The sequence below is a fragment of the Miscanthus floridulus genome, unplaced genomic scaffold (genome assembly GCF_019320115.1).
Source record: "Miscanthus floridulus cultivar M001 unplaced genomic scaffold, ASM1932011v1 os_2644_1, whole genome shotgun sequence".
In the NCBI taxonomy this organism is placed as follows: Eukaryota; Viridiplantae; Streptophyta; class Magnoliopsida; order Poales; family Poaceae; genus Miscanthus; species Miscanthus floridulus.
Window position 1 is genome coordinate 10,169 of NW_027098424.1, and position 19,697 is coordinate 29,865.

Below are 19,697 nucleotides of genomic sequence, written 5' to 3' on the forward strand. Positions count from 1 at the left end.
ACGAGTTGAGGACGTTGCAATAGCCTCTCCTACAATAAAACATAATAGTGTCAAATCTAAATTTCGACAGCACCTCCCCTGCACGGGGAGGTTTCCAAAACCTACAACAAATAAAATGGCACGATGGCCGACAACCACATACACTCGGAAACAAATGGCACGATGGCCGACAACCACATACACATCTTATACCTTGCAAAACGACGGCAAGTTGTGGGGTGGCGGGAGGGCAAGGCAGAACCAGGTGGCAGGGCAGGGCAGGGAGCGGCGGCAAAAACCTACAAGTTGAAGATAATAGAGAGCTAAATGCATCGGGTCAGTAAGTTTATAGCGAGATCATTAAAAGAATGGCAATCATTGGCATGGAAATATGCTCAAGTTAATAGTACAACATCACTGTTTGCTGAAGTGATGTTGCTTGTATGTGTATGTCTAGTTTTAACAATTTCGACATATGGAGATTGCAAGAGCTAGCTAGCATGGTTCTTGCGCCTTATCTCCTAGGCAGCATGGGATGATGCAAACATTATTTCCATTTGAGCTTTTACAGATCCATCAAATCAGCCTTTTGATCTCAACATGATATGGTTCGCGCCTAGCTAGCTATTAATATATATGAATTGTATCCAATCTGGTTGTGTTACAGTTGAATCCTTACTCAATTCAGGACCAATAGCAACTAAACACATATCAAGGATTCAACGGTAACACAACACTCAGTGCTGTACATTTCCAACTCAGATTTGCAAACTTGCCAAATAAAAAACAGAGGTGAATGATTTGGTACAACTCGATTCAAGCTGGAGAGTGAATGATTACTGCTTGTGTGTGTATTTCAAATCACACAAGCTTAAATTTGGTACACGTAGCGTGACAGCTAATGGTTACTAGTGGCAGTATGTCAACCCTTCACCTCTAGATTATTACCGTTGGGTAACCACATAGGTTTTGGGATAACTACTATGACTCTCTAGCAATCAATCATATGCCAACAAATTATAAAATAATTACGCTTAATAAGTATCTAGAAGTAGCTGGTAACTAGTGAAAATTATGAATAAATTTCAACTCTTTTCTATTTAAAAAATAGCTTTTTCTGGAAATAAGAGTCTCAGTTTCATCATGTCTCAACATCAAATATTTCATAATTATTGACTAGTTACAAGAAATAATCATATAAGCATAGTTATTACTTAACTAAAAAATGATACATAGACTACCTGGGGCGGTGGCGGCAGGCTCCCGGGGCGGCGGCAGGGTCCCTGGGCGGAAGCGGGCTCCACACGGGGCGGCGATAGGCTCCCTGGCGGCGGCAGGGGGCAGTGCCAGGGACAGGGGGCCGCCGGGGCACCGGCAGCTAGGGGGAGGGGGGCAGCGGGGTCCCTGGGCGGCGGCGGGCTCCGTACGAGGCACCGGCCGCTGGGGGGAGGGCGGCGGCTGCCGGGGCACAGGGCAATGGCGGGCAGGGCGGCGGTGGGGTCCTAGGGAGGCCGGCGAGGATCCGGGCCGGTGGGCGTTCAGGGCGATGGCCGGAGCACAGGGCGGCGGCGGCGGCGTGTGTGAGTGCGTGAGTGTGGGCGGGCACGTGTGTGCATGAGTGTCGTGTGCGTCAGGGGGTGCGGCCGGGGGTCATATGAAAGGTATGCCGAGTTCCCCCGATCTGGACACTCGGCAAACTAAAGATATGCCGAGTGTCCACATCGGGGGCACTCGACATTGTTTTTTTTTCAAACCGTCTGATACTGCGCAGTGGGGCTGGATCAACAAAGTTGCCGAGTGTCCCCTGTACGACACTCGGCAACTATTCTTTTTGCTGAGTGTTAGGTAGAGAACACTCGGCAAAAAAAAATATTTCAAGTTGCACCGTCCTCCTTCATAGTGTGTTCTACTAAATTTGTTATGATGGACTTTGAAAGTATCTTGTCAAATTCACTTAACAATGCATATTTGATTTTTCTACGAATATTATTCCATTATTTCTTGTAGTTATAGCTCAAATTCAATTTATATTAATTAAAATTCTATAATTACAGTTAATAAATTAAAATTATCAAATGGATCCGAATAATTCCCAAAATTTGACATGGACCAATCTATGTTGTCTATTGCCTATACAAAAAGTTTTGAAGTCAAACCCCAATACGACCGTCACTTTGACTCCAAATCTTACCAGATCCTTCTCAACTCCTTGATTCTTCTTTGGAGATGCTTCGGTTTGTAAGCATGGTACGTAACAAATTGTGCAAAACCTTCTCAATTTTTTTCCACAGTCTCCACGTATGATATCAGGAGATCTTGACAAATCTCGTGATTTTCAGACTTCATTTGCTTTTTTTAGAATTTAAAAACCATTCGGCCACATGTTCGTGGTCGTGTTTCATGAACAAAATGTTCGAAATTTCTTTTCATTTCCCGGGTAAGGCCCCAAAATGGACTCAATAACATGAATATGATTTCTCCACTCAATTTATTCCATTATTTGAATCACTTGTAGATCAAAATTAACTTAAACCAAAAAATTCCTCTAAATGCAATAAATTAATTAAATATAGCAAACACATCGAGAAATATACCAAATTTTAACATGTAGTACCACATGTTGTATGTGAAGAGTAGAAAAAGTTTGGAGGGCAGGAGAGAAAAAAATTATTATTTTACCGAGTGCCAATAAAAAACACTCGGCAATATTATTACTTTACCGAGTGCCTGCGCAGAACACTCGGCAAACCTTGTCTTTGCCGAATGTGTCTAACGGACACTCGGCAAAGTTCTAACGGCAGGGCCGCACACCCAACGGCCGTCACACGGCCATCGCACGCCCAGCGCATGTGCCTGTACTTTGCCGAGTGTCTGTGTCTGGGCAAAGTTGGGTTTTGTCGAGTGCTATTTGTTTGCTGAGTGTTTCATTCAAAACACTCGGTAAATAAGATATTTGCCGAGTGTCCGATGGAATGCACTCGGCAATTATACTGTTTTCGGTAGTGGATGATCAAGATCAGCAAGGCCTGACGATAGACAACACCGCCGCCGTTTCGACTGATGATCAAGATCAGCAACGCCCGAAGATGGACAAGACTGCCGCCGTTTCGACTGATGATCAAGATCAGCCGAAGAAGGTGGCCAACATTGTTGTTTCTTCGGCGACGAAGTAGATCAGGAGCGCCTGATGAAGACGACGGGCGGCAGCACTGATATTTCTTCGGCGACTGAAGATCCGCTGAGGAAGACGAAGATGCCCAACGTGGTGATATGGCGAAGCCTTCGTAAGACGCCATTCGATGCAAGCGTACTCATCTGGCACATCGCCACCGACCTCTGCTTCCGCAGCAAGCCTCCGAGGCACTTTAGGTGCAGGCCTCCGCATGGCGAGGTGCTTCGTGAGGTGTGCCCAGAGGCAATATCCAACTACATGGCCTACCTCCTCATGTTTAGACCCGACATGCTGATGACCGGCAACAGGCGGGATCTGTTCACTAAAGCCACCAAGCATATGGATCGCATCATCACCCAGGCCAGCAAAGAAATGACAGAAAAGGAGAAGAAGCAAAAGCAACCACTCTCCGATGAAATCCTCCTAGACAAGATCAAGGAAAAAGCAGCCAGCCTCAAAGAAAAAGAGGCACATAGCGTCATCGACGACGCTTGCAACCCCGCAAAGGAGCTGCTCGACATCGAGGACGAAAATGACCGTTGGCATTTGATGCACCTAGTGTGGGTGGGCATGCTGTGCTACTCCGCCAGCATGTGCAGGGGCTAGCTGCACGCCAAGAGCTTGGGAGAAGGCGGGGAGTTCCTCTCCTACGTCTGGCTCCTCATCTCGCTCCTAGGGGCCAAGACCTTGGCAGGCAAGCTTCAGATGCCGGACAAAGAACCTGGGGACGACGTCCTGGGCGAAGAGCCAGTACAAGACAGGCCCGTGGCTCCAGAAGACGAACCATGGCATGTCGACTAATATTGTTGGTTGCTACATACAATGCTCTGGTCTCGTGTCCTATCTATTTCTGACTTTCTGTTTCGATCTTTTTGTTTGCTTCTTCTTCGTTTTTAATTTTATTTATTATATATTGCCGATGGAGTATATGCGTTTGCTGCTTGCTTCATCCGCGGGCTGGATGTAAGCTGTTTGAGGTCGTCGGTCGTGTACGTCTTCAATCGTGGCCGGTGAAATCCAGATGCGAGAAATAGAGAGGAGAGAGAAAAGTTGGAGAGAAATAAGAGGAGATTGTGTGCATTAATTAGGGGCGTTTTGGTCTTTATACAGCAACTTTGATGGCCATTAGTCCATCCATCCAAACAGGGTAGGGATGGACTAAAAGATCTAAAGAGGTCTTAAGCTAGTGGCCTTCATTTTCTCAATCCAAAGTTGTGCTGCGTGTAGTGCAATATCTGTTGTAACCGCTTTATCTTTTGTATCACTACCCTAAATACGCCATCGCTGTCAGGTGCTAAAGAGCAAACAGTGATATATATTGCATCTGGTGCACCGGCTGTTATGAACGAGGCACCGTGACTTGTTTTACATGGCACGGCTCAGACGACGTCAATTGGTGATGCACATCTCAGTGCTGGATGGTTGTCTTCTTGGGTTTTTAGACTTTTATTAAGCCATATACCAAGTGATAGTACTACATACTATACATACGTGGGAAGAGATCCCTTTCTTTTGGGGCCTGGAGCGACCACCACTTTGCCTCACCCTAGGATCAGGCTTGAAAAACCAGCACCAAATCTCTCCCACGTCCAACCCTTCCCATCTTCCTTGCCACGCTCTTCGGCGTGTTTGGAAGCTGCCTCCCAGGCAGCGTCCCTAGGCGTTGGATTTCGATCGCCTAAGGCTGCGATCAATTGCCTGGCAGGCAAGCCAAGATGAGGGCGGCATCTAAACACGCCCTCGCCAAGTCCTCCCTCTCCATCTTCTTTGTTGTGCCATTTACACCGACCATAAGAGTCGTTAGGCCTAGTCGCACGCGCGTTGTGTTGGGACTACGGTGCAGTGACAAGTAGCATGTACCATTGGGCTAACACGTAGGACCTAGAATATTATCACAGGCACACGCAAAGTGCAGTCTTGAGAGTACAGCACAAATAAATAAAGTTGTGTGGTACACGCCAAAGCACGCAGAATATAATCCCAATGGTGGAACCGAATGCTTGCATTGGTTCGCCTGTTAAGTAGTACTCCCTCCATTCTAAACTATAAATCATTCCAACTTTTCTAGAGAGTCAAAACATCTAAATTTGACTAAATTTATATAATAAAATAATAATATTTATGGTACTAAATAAGTATTATTGGATTCTTCATTAATCATATTTTTATAGCATACCTATTCGATGTCATAAAGCTTTGAAATTTTCTTTATAATTTTGGTCAAACTTGAGATGCTTTGACTCTCTAAAAAAAATTACAATAATTTATAATTTAGAATGGAGGGAGCAGTAAATTACAGCCTTCGCATCGACAGAGAGTATATATAGCGTGCGCGAAACAAAATGCATGGTTTAAAGCCATATTCCCATACATACATGATATGATTAAAGCACAGTACGCGTGGTAAAGTTCTGGTGAAATGTGTCGAAGAAGCAGTCATTCCAACAGCAACATGTGATAAAAAGGGGGAGAGAGATGAGAGAGATGAGGGCAGGAAGGCAAACCGGAAAACCCATCGACAATGGTGGCCAACTGGCCATTCCAACAACTGCTCGCTAAGGACTCGACTCCAAAAAAAAACTACATACCTAATACAATACATTGAGTGATATTGAGCAGACACACGTCCACGGAGAGGGAGGGATCATCTATCATCGAGCAAGCAGCTAGCATGCATCTCTCGAGCGCTGCGCAATGGTGGGACGAGTGGCAGCTGCGCATCCTCGTCCTCGGCAGCCTGGGCCTGCAGTGGTTCCTGGTGCTGGCTGCCCCCATGCGCAAGTACAGCATCCCGCTGTGGCTGCGACGGTGCATCCAGCTGGGCAGCGGCTGCAGCGACGCCGTGGCGATCTACGCGCTCGCCACCGTCTTCAACCGGCACGCCAACGGGGCGGTGGCCGGCTGCTACAATGGCGAGGCGGACGTGCGCAAGCCGCCGAGCATGCTGGAGGTGCTATGGGCCCCTGTCCTCCTCATCCACCTCGGCGGGGTGGAGGAGGTGTCCGCCAGCAACATCGATGACAACATGCTGTGGATCCGGCAGACCGTGACCCTGCTGTCCCAGGTCACCATCGCCCTCTTCGGCTTCTACAAGTCGTGGCCTGGCCCTGGCTCCGGCTCCGGCGATAGAAGGATGCTGGCCTCGGCGGTCCTGCTGTTCATCCTTGGCATCCTCAGTGTGTTGGAGAAGCCCTTGGCTCTCAGGGGAGCTAGGATTGATCCATTCACGGCCATGTCGTCGGTGATGAAAGGAGCGAGGGTCAAGCCTAGCGCATGGTGGAAGTGGTGCTTCACCGAGCTCAGCGACAGGTACAAGTGCTGGAAAAAGCTGCCGGAAGGCGACGCGCCGATCCTGTCGCAGAGCGACCAGGTCGAGATGATCCTGTCGGACCTGTCGCTGTTCGCTGCCGAGGCCACCCTGCAAGCACAGGGCAGGGGTGGTGGTGGTGGTCACGAGAAGAATATCCTGGAGCCTCTCAAGATAGAGAAAGACGAGACGCTCAAGCCCATGCTTCGTCAGGCGTTCGGGCTCATCTACACCAGAGCGAACGTGATGTTCACGCCCGCCTACTTGGCTTGCCATGTGCTGCTGGTTCCATCCCTGCACATTGCCGCCATCATGCTCTTCGCGACGAGCCAGCAGAAGCTGCAGCCGCAGCAGGGCCAGGGGTACAAGTACAACAGCGGCGGCACTGTTGATATCAAGACCACGTACATTCTCCTGTGCTTCACTGCTCTCCTGGATGTCCTTGGGGTGTTGATCAGTAAGCTGTGCGACTCGCTCATGTTCAGAGGGAATGTTCCAGTGTTGTGCGAGAAGCTTGCCGGGTATAACCTCATAGGCTCAGTGCTCCAGACCACAAGGACGACGACGACTATTGGGTGGCTACTCAGGTGTGCCAGGCGCATTTGTTACAAGGAAGGTTATTCTCGTGAGGAAAAAGGGAGTGCGTCGTTGGGCCCTTCGGTCTCGGATGCTATCGCCCTACAGCTCGTGAAGGTTTTCGTCGAAGTCAAGAACGTCGACCTCGCCAGTTACAGAAGCTTCACCAAGAGGGACTACTGGACTATGGACCAAACGGAGAGGCTGCTCAAGACGGACTATTACTCCGAGAACATGGATCAGCCGAAGAAGGTGCCCAACGTGGTGATATGGCGAAGCCTTCGTAAGACGCCATTTGACGAGAGCGTCCTCATCTGGCACATCGCCACCGACCTCTGCTTCCGCAGCAAACCTCCGAGGCACTTTAGGTGCAGGCCTCTGCATGCGGAGGTTCTTCGTGAGGCGTGCACGGAGGCAATATCCAACTACATGGCCTACCTCCTCAAGTTTAGACCCGACATGCTGATGACCGGCAGCAGGCAGCTTCTGTTCACCGAAACCACCAAACAGATGGAGCGCATCATCACCCAGGCCACCAAAGACATGACGGAAAAGGAGAAGCAGCAAAAGCAACCACTCTCCGACGAAATCCTCCTAGACAAGATCAAGAACGAAGCAGCCAACCTCAAAGAAAAAGAGGCATACACCGTCATCGACGATGCTTACAAGCTCGCGGAGGAGCTTCTGCGCATGGAGGACGCCGATGACCGTTGGCATTTGATGCACCGTGTGTGGGTGGGCATGCTCTGCTACTCCGCCAGCATGTGCAGGGCCTACCTGCACGCCAAGAGCTTGGGAGAAGGCGGGGAGTTCCTCTCCAAACTCTGGCTCCTCATCTCGCTCCAGGGGGCCAAGACCTTGGCAGACAAGCTTCAAATGCCAGAAAAAGAACAAGGGGACGACGATCTGGACGACCAAAAGCGGGAACAAGAATACCAGGGCAAGGAAGGTACGATGCCTCGGTGGTATCCGATAGCCAGAAAGTTTCACCGTCAGCCATATTGATTTATTTGTTGTTTATTTCCATATCCATTGCTATGTTGCTCTGGTCTAGCTAGTGTGCATGCTGCTTGCTTCTATTGCAGTCGGTCGTGTGTGTTCATTCGTAGTCTAATAATAATACCAATAATGATAGTCTGTTGAGCCTGTACCTCTAGTTTAGCAGTGACATTATATACACAACAATATTGTTTTTTATATCCTCACTACGTCCGTAGGAAGTGTTTCTCTGCGAATGCTAAATGCTAAATGATTGGTTCACTGCTACAGAGCAGGCAATCCCGGCCTAACGGCACATGACTGTTGGGTATGTTGGAGCCGACAGTGATCCATCTTCACTAATGGCTCGTTAGGCTAGGATCCGATTAATGATTGTGGATTCGACAGACCCAACACTTAAGACACCTATCACTGTTACGAGTGGAGGCATAACCCGACAATGTCCCGGTTAATTACATCCACCAACCGACTGTGTTCTAGTTGGGATATTGCTTCCAGTTTAGGCCACCAACCTACAGTTCTAGTTGGGATATTGCTACCGGTTTAGGCCACTAGCTGGCATTGACATGCTAATACCATGTTGTGGCTTGATTCAGCAGCGTCATAATGGTATCATTGTAGGGTTTTGGGTTGGCTCGACAATGTTAAGGACCATTGGATCCATCTCTTACCACCCACTAGTGCAGGAGTGAGCATCAGTCCCGGTTGGGAAAACCCCTTTAGTTCCGGTTTCCCAACCGGGATTGCGAATCCAGAACTAAAGGCCCCCCTTTTAGTCCCGTTATGGGAACCGGGACTGAAAGTGGACCTTTAGCCCTGGTTGATATTACCAACCGGGACTAAATGGTCCCCCAGATCTTGCCCTGGGGCTGGCACGTTTAGTCCCGGTTGGTGTTTCCAACCGGGACTAAAGGTTCATTTTTTTCATTTCTTTCATTTTCATTTTATGGTTTCTTTTTAATTCAATTCTTTTTTATTTCGATTAGCTTTTCGTATACGAATTCTACGCTGCTAATATACGTCCATAAATACATACGTGTAAGGTTCCGTTCGAGCATTATACATAAATAACACACTAAAATGTATGAAACTATATATACAAATATTTTAAGAGGTTGTACGTGCATGGAATATGTACATAATAAAGTCACAAAAACCTTGTACTCATGTCATTGGGATGTCATTCAACCCGAATCTTCAGTCGTATGACTACTAGGTAATAATTCTTTAGGGTCATAGTAATACGCACCTTTGGGATCTCTGACCCAATCCATAAGAAATCCTGACAATGCCTCTTGAATTGTTTTGATCTGGTCACATCGCAGAACCTTTTGCTTCCTCTATATATTCAACCTTCAATTCGAATGAACAGAAAAGTATGAATATATATATGATTATATATATCAACACAATGGTAATAAATTGTGTATATTTTTACGTACTTCGAGGATCTCTTCTAGAGTTCTCCTTGAGTATTCCATGAGGAACTCACAGACGTAGTATCCACATAAGTTGTTTCCCGATCCCTGCTGCAGACACCACTTTACGAGAAAAAGATTCATCATCAACCAATGAAACATGGTAATAATGAATTGAACTAAATAAAGATGCGGTGACCTAGCTAGTACTTACTGGGTATTGAACTATATCCAGAGGCACTTTCCAATGACCATAATGGTGTTTCTGGGCGAACTTTTTCCAAGCACTGCCCAACAAAATAAATAAATAGAGTTATATCAATAAAATGGCATAAGAGAGTATACGGTGTGTGATACCGAAATTACCACTGGAGAATATCTATCATTTCTTGGTAATCTTCTCGGGGTTTTATGGCTGAGTCAAAGATCTTTACAAGACTCCTGGGCATATCGATGACCAGTAGTATCCAGTGAAAGCTACATGTTTATACGTAGGCATAACTTATTAACTAAAGTCAACATGGAGTAAGCAAAATAAAATGGGACATTAACACTCACTTGAAGTTGTAAGGAAAGAGTATCAGTGTCTTGTCATGTTGCTTATCTAAGAACCTAAACAGATTCTTCTCCACTTGAGTTCGCCATCTATCATATGGAGTAACCGTGTCTCTGAATGTGCGATTCGGATCCATAAAACCAACATCCGTTAACTTTTTTTCTTTATTTTCAGCTTCTCATACCTGCATTTATATAGTACAAAAGAATATATATAGTGTGAGGATAACTATATATAGACAACGAACTAACATGCAAGTTACTTTCAATTGTAGAAACAATCACTTACAGACACCAGCAGTTGAGGAGAGATTTGTCGAGAGCGTCCCGGTTTAATAGTTGGTGTAATTCATTGAACTCAATATGTACAATGTCATAGCCATTGAAGTAATGCTCTGGTCTAACTCTTGCAAGAAGCCATGCCTCTTTCTTCGCACACGCATTTAAGTACCACTTGTTTAACAAGAACATTTGCGTACCCAGTGATGAATAGGACTTAGGGTTGACAAGACTCCTACCATACACATAGGTCCGGTAAATATTAAATTTGGCTGTTGGTATCGATCCTCCCCCAATGAGCTATTGAGTTGTGAGACCTGTTGTGTCCATGAAGTCTTGGAGTGCCTCCCTATCGATTGGACCTCCTTGTGCGTTTGTACAATCATCCTCAACAACTAGCGGGTCGATAGATTGCTTATATTGCTGCCCGAGCCGTGCAACATCTTTCCCTGCTCTCTTTGCTTTCAGCGACGCCTTATATGACTTATCAAGAGAGCGTTCATAGTCCGATAATGGCGGGGGCTTACATGCCTCACGCCGCTTTTTCTCCACTTCACTGACTCTTTTCCTTAGTTCTCGTTGAGCTATGTAGTGCGGCTTTGGCAATTTTTTCATAAGTTCCTTCTTCTTTTGCTATTGATTCTGCTACACTTTGCCGCCAGTTATCCAAATCTTTTTGTGCTATGCTTTTGATTCCTCTTCAGACTTCTCGTAAGGTAGCTTCTCCGGGGACTTTGTTTTACAGACACCAGAAAAAGATGATTGAACTTCGTAAGCCTTCGCCACTATCAGACTATGACCGCTCCCTCGTGAAGTCACATGATGCAGATAAGAAAAGGAAAAGAGCATCAGGGAAGGATGTCCCACAGCTCGGACAACAGAAGCAACCAATGCAAAATCTTGTTGTTGCTAATGAATATGGTTTCAACATAGAAGTCTATCGACCAGACAACTCTAGAGAAGTGTCGGTTCAAGCCCTTAATGCTTTTTTTGAAGATACTAGTTTAACCTTGGATCAATTGACGAGCAAAGCTCCAATCCAGAACCTGGAAGTTGATACCTGGAAGACTTATAAATATGGCAAAAGTCTGTACAACCCTACGGCTCTGAATGAATTGGGTACGCAAATGTACTTGCTCAACAAGTGGTACATGTAGGCGTGTGGCAGGGGTGAGCAGTGGATCTTTGTCAGATTTAGAGACCATCATTACTTCCGTGGCGATGACATCTTACATATTAGTTTCGAAGAATTGCATCAACTATACCACGTGGACGCTCTGGACAAATCAATCATTAGCTCCTTTTGTTTGTAAGTGATTCTTACTTTTATTTAATAAACTCACTTCCATGCGTACGTGTATATAATTATCCTCACATGTAACTTATATTTATATACAGATTCCAGATGTCAGAGCTCCAAAGAATACAAGACACTAGTGTTAGCTTCATTGATCCTTATATCGTATTCAAAACCGGTATTATTGTCAAGGAGCGGTGGGTATCTGAAGCACAGGAGAATATCATGATGTTCTTCGTGAAGCAGCACGACAAGACAACAATTCTTTTCCCGTACAACTTTGAGTAAGTGTTAATAATAATGTAGTCTACATATTTTATGTAATATCAATACAACTTATATGCATGTACGTGTGTGTATAAACCAATGTAGCTTTCACTGGATACTCATTGTCATTGAGTTAAACTCAAGTCGGTTAGTAATCTTTGACTCGTTGAGAAAAGAGCGGGCACTATACCAAGATATGATAGACATTATCCAGGGGTAATTTCGATCTCTCGCGCACAACTATTATTGAATAGACTTTGCCATAATTTATTAACGATCGTACATTATTGGTGGCACAGGGTTTGGAAATAGTTTATTCGGCAACATCGCAAGGATTGCAAGGCACCACTTAATGTAGTTGAAATACCAGTAAGTTGTACTATATACACTTCCCCACGTGTTTAATTACTATATCGTACTTCAATTTATGTATGAGATGATGAGAATAATCTTCTTCTCGTACAGTGGTGTTTGCGGCAGCAACCAGGTAATAACTTGTGTGGATACTACGTTTGTGAATTTATCACTGCGCACATAAGAAGAACTCCTAAAGATGTCCTTAGAGTACGTATATATCAATTATTTATTTATTTTTAAATGAATATATATATATATGTATTAATACTTTTCCTTTTATTTCAAATGCAAGACTGAATGGTTGAAACGAAGGGTCATGCAAAAAGACCATCTGAAAGCAGTTCAAGAGTCAATAGCAGGATTTCTTCTAGAAAAAGTGCTAAATCCCAACGGCGAGTTCTACTTTGATCCTAAGGAATAAATGATGTAAATTAAATGTTTATTGATATCGTTATTTTCGAGAACAAGATTATGAAAGTGTTGTATATATACATATATATATCTATAATATATATAGGTTCATACTTTATTCGAATATAATAATGCTCGAGATGAGAATTAGATGTAATTATATGCGTGCGTGTATTTATATTAGCAGCGTAGAATACGTACATAAAAACATATTATATATTAAACAAATACGTGTAACTGAACTGAAAACAAATTAAACAAAAACAAAGAAAAAGAAAAGTAACCTTTAGTCCCGGTTGGGGTTACCAACCGGGACTAAAGGGTGCGGCCACGTTTGCTCGGCTGGAGGGCCTTTAGTCCCGGTTGGTAACACCAACCGGGACTAAAGGTCCCTCTTTAGTCCCGGCTCGATGACCCGGGACTAAAGGTGGCACCTTTAGTCCCGGGATCGTTGTCCCGGCGCGGTAACCGGGATCGTTGTCCCGTTATCGCCCGGGACAACAAGTCCATTCTGTAGTAGTGAGGGTACAAAGAAAGGAAGGCGTTGCTATAAATTATTTTTGTAGTAGTGATGCATGATTTTAAAGTCACATTATTCCCACACATGATTAAAGTACACACCAAATTAAAGCAGAATGTTATCCCAACAGTGGAAGAACTGAATTAATGTCGGTTCGACTGTTAACTAAATTGCAGTCTTTGCATGACTAATATTCTTCTTTCGACTGTTGAATTGAAGACATTGCAGGGTTGTTTGGATAGTGGCCCAAAATTTTACCTGGCCAGGAAAGGCAATGTCTGCCCTGTTTAGTTTCCATCCAAACAAGCCTTGCATGCAATACTGTATTACAAGGGAAAACTGTAAGCATATAAGATCGATCTGTTGGTCAAATAATTAATTACTGTATATCAGAGTGCAATTGTGGCGCGCGGTTGGACAACGATTAATACTGTGACCATCACGAAAGGAAGGAAGAACATCGAAGGCGGGAAAGTTCAGAGACAGGAATAACTGACAACAAAGCAGGTATATTTCTTCTCTAATACGTTAGCACTTGGAATATTGCCACGGAAGAGGGCCGGGCAGCAAGATCGAAGCAACATATACATAGAAGCAAAGTTCTAGTAGCAAGAAGAGAGTGTGACGGCTTTTCTCTCTTCTTCTTTTCCTTTTTTCTTTTGTTTTGTTTTTAATTAGTTGCAGACTTAAGCATGCCCTTGAACCAAACAGCTGGGGTTATTTATGGAGAGTTGACTGGTTTTATTGTTGATGAAAATTTTGTTGATGATAATTATTGTATGTTAAACTGGTGGACTGATGTACGTAGTGTGTGTGTGTGTGTATATATATATATATATATATATATATATAAAATTGGTGGAGTCGATGGCAAATAAATTAGTTTTGGCTGTTGAGTACAGAGATTACACTAACAAGGAGAGCATCAGAGCAAGATAGAATTTTAAGTTTGTCAAAGGTGTATCGAATGGCTAGACAGCTACAAGAAAGGATATACGCGCGCGTGCTCACAAGGAATGATTTGCTCAACAGGGAATTGAATTACTCTGGCAAACACGTGGCAATGGCATATCCAATATTAATTCATGTGATGTGATCCTTCAGCTGCTGCCACGAAATGAAAATTTGGACTGGGCAGGCCGCACTTGCTGGATCGTGCAAACGGTTATATATCTTTAAATATGGGAGTAAAATTCAGCAATTTTAATGGCACACAGAAAAATCATAAAATTTCTAATGGCACTGAGGGAATTGGTTCTTAACATTCTAAGTACTCACAGTGCTGACGATCCAACAACAGATAGCACCCACATTGACAATGTTAGTTTATTCAAAAAGCAAAAGTAAATTAAAGCAGGGCATCTGTAACATGTGAGAACTTAGAATATCACCATGACACGCAAAGGGCAGCGAATGCAAAGAGTTTTCCACTTTAATCTTTGTATAGATCCTATTTCTTTTGAAAAATTCAGCACGGGCACAGCTATTTCGCTTAAGGAGAACGCATGCGGTTTTACACAAGAAAACTCAGAAGAGTCACGTTAAGGATTAAACCATATATCTCAGGGATTTCGCTTAGCCTTCTTTGGTTTTTTGTCTCTGAAGTTTTGGAAGGGCTACACTATATCTAATTAGAATTGGAGCACTTGTGACTAAATATTCTTCTTTCAACTGTTGAATTGAAGACATTGCGGGTTGTTTGGACGATAGTGGCCCAAAATTTTACCTGGCTAGGCAAGGCAAGGCAACGCCTGCCCTGTTTAGTTTCCATCCAAACAAGCCTTGCATGCAGATCGATCTACCAGCAGTTGTGGTGCGCGGTTGGACGATTAATACTGTGACCATCACGAAAGGAGGGGAACATCAAAGGCGGGAAAGTTCAGAGACAGGAATAACTAACAACAAAGCAGGTATGTTTCGTCTCTAATACGCGTTAGCACTTTGGAATATTGCCACGGACATCAAAGGGCTGGGCAGCAAGAAGCAACACATAGAAACAAAGTTGTAGTAGCTAATAGAGAGTGTGACCGCTTTTCTCTTTTCTTCTTTTCTTTTCTTTTTTACTTTTGTTTTTGACAAAGCGTGTGATACTAATAATAGAAATAAAGTAGGGATATTTAAATGTTTGTTCCACTGTTTAATGGAAGGCACACATTATTGCATTGTAAGGAAACACCCAACACGCATGCATTATAAACACTAGTGATCGGTATAGGTGTAACATCAGGGGCAGTGATACACAAACACCAAAAAAGAAAAGACAGACTTGAGTGGTGGTAGTGACACTCTCAAAACTAGACATAGACACATCAAGAGCTAACAATTAGGGCCTGTTTGGCAGGGCTCTGGCTCCTCTGAAAATGGCTCCGGCTCTGGCTCCTCTGAAGGAGCAGCTCCTCTAGAGGAGCTGAAGCCGTTCTGGAAAACGTTTGGCAAAACGGCTCCTTCGCACTAGACGACGTGAACCCACAGCAAGGAGCCGTGCGAAGCTCGTTTTTGAGGCTTCTCCTGCGCAGGCAAAAAATGGCTTTGACTCTTGACCGGCTCTCCATGCGGAGCCCTTTTCAAAACAGGCATTTGGCACAGCTCCTGCAGGAGCCAGAGCTGAAGCCCCTACAGGAGCCCTGCCAAAGAGGCTCTTAAGCTGCTACTTGGGTAGATCCGAGAAACATGATTGACATTTTGAGAGCTGTGCAATGGTGGGACGAGTGGCAGCTGCGCATCCTCGTCCTCGGCAGCCTGGGTCTCCAGTGGTTCCTGCTGCTGGCAGCCCCCATGCGCAACTACACAATCCCTCGCTTGTTCAGATTCTCCATCTGGGCGGCGTACGTGAGCGCAGATGCTCTAGCGATCTACGCTCGCCACCCTCGCCATTCCAAGGCGAGCAGCATCAGCAGCAGCTGCAGCTGCTGTGACTCCGGGAACAAAGGAAGCTCCCTGGAGGTCCTGTGGGCGCCTCTCCTCCTCGTCTACCTAGGTGGACGGGAGGAGATCACCGCCTACACCATCGAAGACAACGAGCTGTGGACGCAGCATACCGTGACCATGGTGTTCGGACTCGAGCGACCGGAAGCTTGTACCGCACCGTCTTGGATGCTATCACCTATCAATTGGTGAAGGTTTTCAAAAAAGGTAAAAACGCTGACCTCTCCAGTTACACAAGCTTCACCAAGACGGACTACTGGACTGTAGACCAAATGGAGAGGCTGCTCAAGACCAAATATTACTCCAAGAAGACGGACAGCACCACCGCCGTTTCAACTGATCACTATGAGATACAGTAGCTTTACTCGTCAAAGGCTTTGCCGAATGTAACACTCGGCAAAGAGCACACGGCGTATATTTTAACGGCAAAGAGCTCTTTGCCAAGTGTCAATCAGCGGGCACTCGGCAAAGCCTTTTGCCGAGTGTCAATAAACACTCGGCAAAAATAAACTCTCAGCAAAAAAAGTTAACGGGATGGCACGGTGACGTCTCTTTTGCCAAGTAAACGACGGAAAAACACTCGACAAAGTTTCTAAACTTTGCCGAGTGTCAAGCCCAAAACAATCGGCGTAGTTCTAAACTTTGCCGAGTGTCAAGGCCAAAACACTCGGCAAATTTTTAGACACTTTGTCGAGTGTCACACCCAAAACACTCGGCAAACAAGCGGGCAATGGCCAGATTTTATGGTCACTTTGCCGAGTGTCCATTAGAATACATTCGGCAAAGCCAAAACACTCGGCAAAGAAGGTTCCCAAAATAACAGAAATTGGCCTCTTCACCGAGTGTTTTGGCTTGACACTCGACAATGTCTCTCTTTGCCGAGTGTTACACTCAGCAAAGCGACCAATACCCCCTTTTTTACTAATATGTCACGTATAACGGACCCCTCTCAATTCACAATAAACCATCACAATTCACAATAAACCATCATCACATGCATAATTATGTCACAGGCATAATAAACCATCATCACAATTCACAATAAACCATTATCACAATTCACAATAAACCATCATTACAGGCATAATAAACCATCATCATAAGTCACAACTAAGTCACAATAAGCCACAAACGCAAATGCAATCACTGCGGAGGCCCTTGAAACCACTGCGACAAATCCGGGTCTTGAGGCTGATTATTTGGTGCCGCCGATTGATTCTGCACAAAAGAGAAGAGATTGCATGTGTGAGACAAGATTGATATTTATATGTGATGCACTTAATATCTAAGGTTCCTTGACACATGGAGATTGCACTTAATTCTGCACAAAACAGAGAACTATGGAGCCCAAACTAATCCTAAGAGTTTAGTTGCAATATTGCAAATGCACATGCCCAATATCATCCAGCCGACTCGTGGACCAAAACCTTTCTAAGCAAAGCATCAAGACTACCCACGACTCTACATCTCTACCTAGTCACAAAAACATGCAAAGTATTCAATCTAAAGTTCTCTAAGTCAATTTGTGCTAACATCTAAAGTTCTCTAAGTCATTTTGAGCTAACATCTAAAGTTCTCTAAGTCAAAGTATTCAATCTGCAATATAAGGTGTCAAGTGACTCACAAGAGTAGTTGTGGGTGGCTGAGGTGGAGGGAATAGCATCGGTGGCGGTGGCAAAGGTTGATCCATACTCGATGCAAAATTCTGCATGTATTGGAACATTTGGTCCATCCTCAACCAATTTTCTTCCTCTATCTTCTGCCGCTCGGCCTCTATCCTCTGCTGAATCATATGCTCCATCGTCAGTCATTGTTCTTCCTCCATGTTCTGCCGCTCAGCCGCCACCCTCTGCTGAATCATCTCCTCCATCCTCGCCTCCATCTCCCGTTGCTTCGTTTCTGCTTCCACCCGGGCCTATAATATTTTATCCAATGTTACAATGCAAAGCTAAAGTACGTAACAATCAACAAACGATGAATAAACACAAAAATAACCTAGAGAGCCTCCATCTGGAATTGTGTAGTGGTTGGCCGTGGGTGTATCGCCGAGCTCGAGCTCGTGCTCCTTGCTCGGATCTGGGAGAGAGTGGGAGTAGAGGCCATGTCGATTGTACTGTCGTCAATCCAGTACCGGCCTTCCTTCTTGCCTCCTCCCACCCTCATCACAATTTCTCCATCAAGATACTAGGTGCTCGGATCGAACTCTGACCCATGAACCTCCCTTGCCATCACTGTGTACTCAGTGACGCGGCTGTGGATGCTGGGATCGCTGTACGCCTCGGGAGGGTCCTCCGGGTTGAAGTCGATGTTGCCGTCGCCTTGCCCTTTTTGGACAGAACCCATGCCTTGAACTAGGAGCAAGGTTGGCCATCATGTGACGACGACTGCGGTAAAAATGCAAAATGATTAGAAATTATGCAGAATTGAGCGTTAGAATAAAGAAATAAATTCGTGTACCTATTTTTCCTGTATTCGTCGAGGCTTAGGCTGCCTTGATGGTGTGATGCACGTGGCATCAGCAAATGCCGATCTTGGCAAGCGTTGTGCGTCTCCACCGCCCCCCCCCCCCCCCCCGTGGCTCCAACCACTTGTCCACATGTTTCTCACTATCTTGCCCCTTTCATGTATAATTGCAAAATTAAGCATAATTAACCAAAAAGTGGGGTTATTTATAGTGACGGCAATAATTATTGTATGTTAAACTGGTGGACTGATGTACGTAGTGTGTGTGTGTGTATATATATATATATATATATATATATAAAATTGGTGGAGTCGATGGCAAATAAATTAGTTTTGGCTGTTGAGTACAGAGATTACACTAACAAGGAGAGCATCAGAGCAAGATAGAATTTTAAGTTTGTCAAAGGTGTATCGAATGGCTAGACAGCTACAAGAAAGGATATACGCGCGCGTGCTCACAAGGAATGATTTGCTCAACAGGGAATTGAGTTACTCCGGCAAACACGTGGCAATGGCATATCCAATATTAATTCATGTGATGTGATCCTTCAGCTGCTGCCACGAAATGAAAATTTGGACTGGGCAGGCCGCACTTGCTGGATCGTGCAAACGGTTATATATCTTTAAATATGGGAGTAAAATTCAGCAATTTTAATGGCACACAGAAAAATCATAAAATTTCTAATGGCACTGAGGGAATTGGTTCTTAACATTCTAAGTACTCACAGTGCTGACGATCCAACAACAGATAGCACCCACATTGACAATGTTAGTTTATTCAAAAAGCAAAAGTAAATTAAAGCAGGGCATCTGTAACATGTGAGAACTTAGAATATCACCATGACACGCAAAGGGCAGCGAATGCAAAGAGTTTTCCACTTTAATCTTTGTATAGATCCTATTTCTTTTGAAAAATTCAGCACGGGCACAGCTATTTCGCTTAAGGAGAACGCATGCGGTTTTACACAAGAAAACTCAGAAGAGTCACGTTAAGGATTAAACCATATATCTCAGGGATTTCGCTTAGCCTTCTTTGGTTTTTTGTCTCTGAAGTTTTGGAAGGGCTACACTATATCTAATTAGAATTGGAGCACTTGTGACTAAATATTCTTCTTTCAACTGTTGAATTGAAGACATTGCGGGTTGTTTGGACGATAGTGGCCCAAAATTTT

The 19,697-nt window shown here is 44.6% G+C and overlaps 3 protein-coding genes across 3 annotated transcripts; all 3 read left to right on the forward strand.

Moving 5' to 3' along the window:
* The first annotated feature begins 1,204 nt into the window (after positions 1-1,204).
* LOC136535254 (uncharacterized) lies at positions 1,205-1,597 on the forward strand. The gene has a single exon (XM_066527552.1). The coding sequence runs from the start codon at positions 1,205-1,207 to the stop codon at positions 1,595-1,597; it is 393 nt and encodes a 130-aa protein (XP_066383649.1).
* Positions 1,598-3,166: 1,569 nt separating this feature from the next.
* LOC136535255 (uncharacterized) lies at positions 3,167-3,757 on the forward strand. Its single transcript, XM_066527553.1, has one exon. The coding sequence runs from the start codon at positions 3,167-3,169 to the stop codon at positions 3,755-3,757; it is 591 nt and encodes a 196-aa protein (XP_066383650.1).
* Positions 3,758-5,655: 1,898 nt separating this feature from the next.
* Positions 5,656-8,197, forward strand: LOC136535264 (uncharacterized). The gene has a single exon (XM_066527561.1). It carries the CDS (start codon positions 5,823-5,825, stop codon positions 8,037-8,039), a length of 2,217 nt encoding a protein of 738 aa, XP_066383658.1. The 5' UTR covers positions 5,656-5,822; the 3' UTR covers positions 8,040-8,197.
* The last annotated feature ends 11,500 nt before the right edge of the window (positions 8,198-19,697 follow it).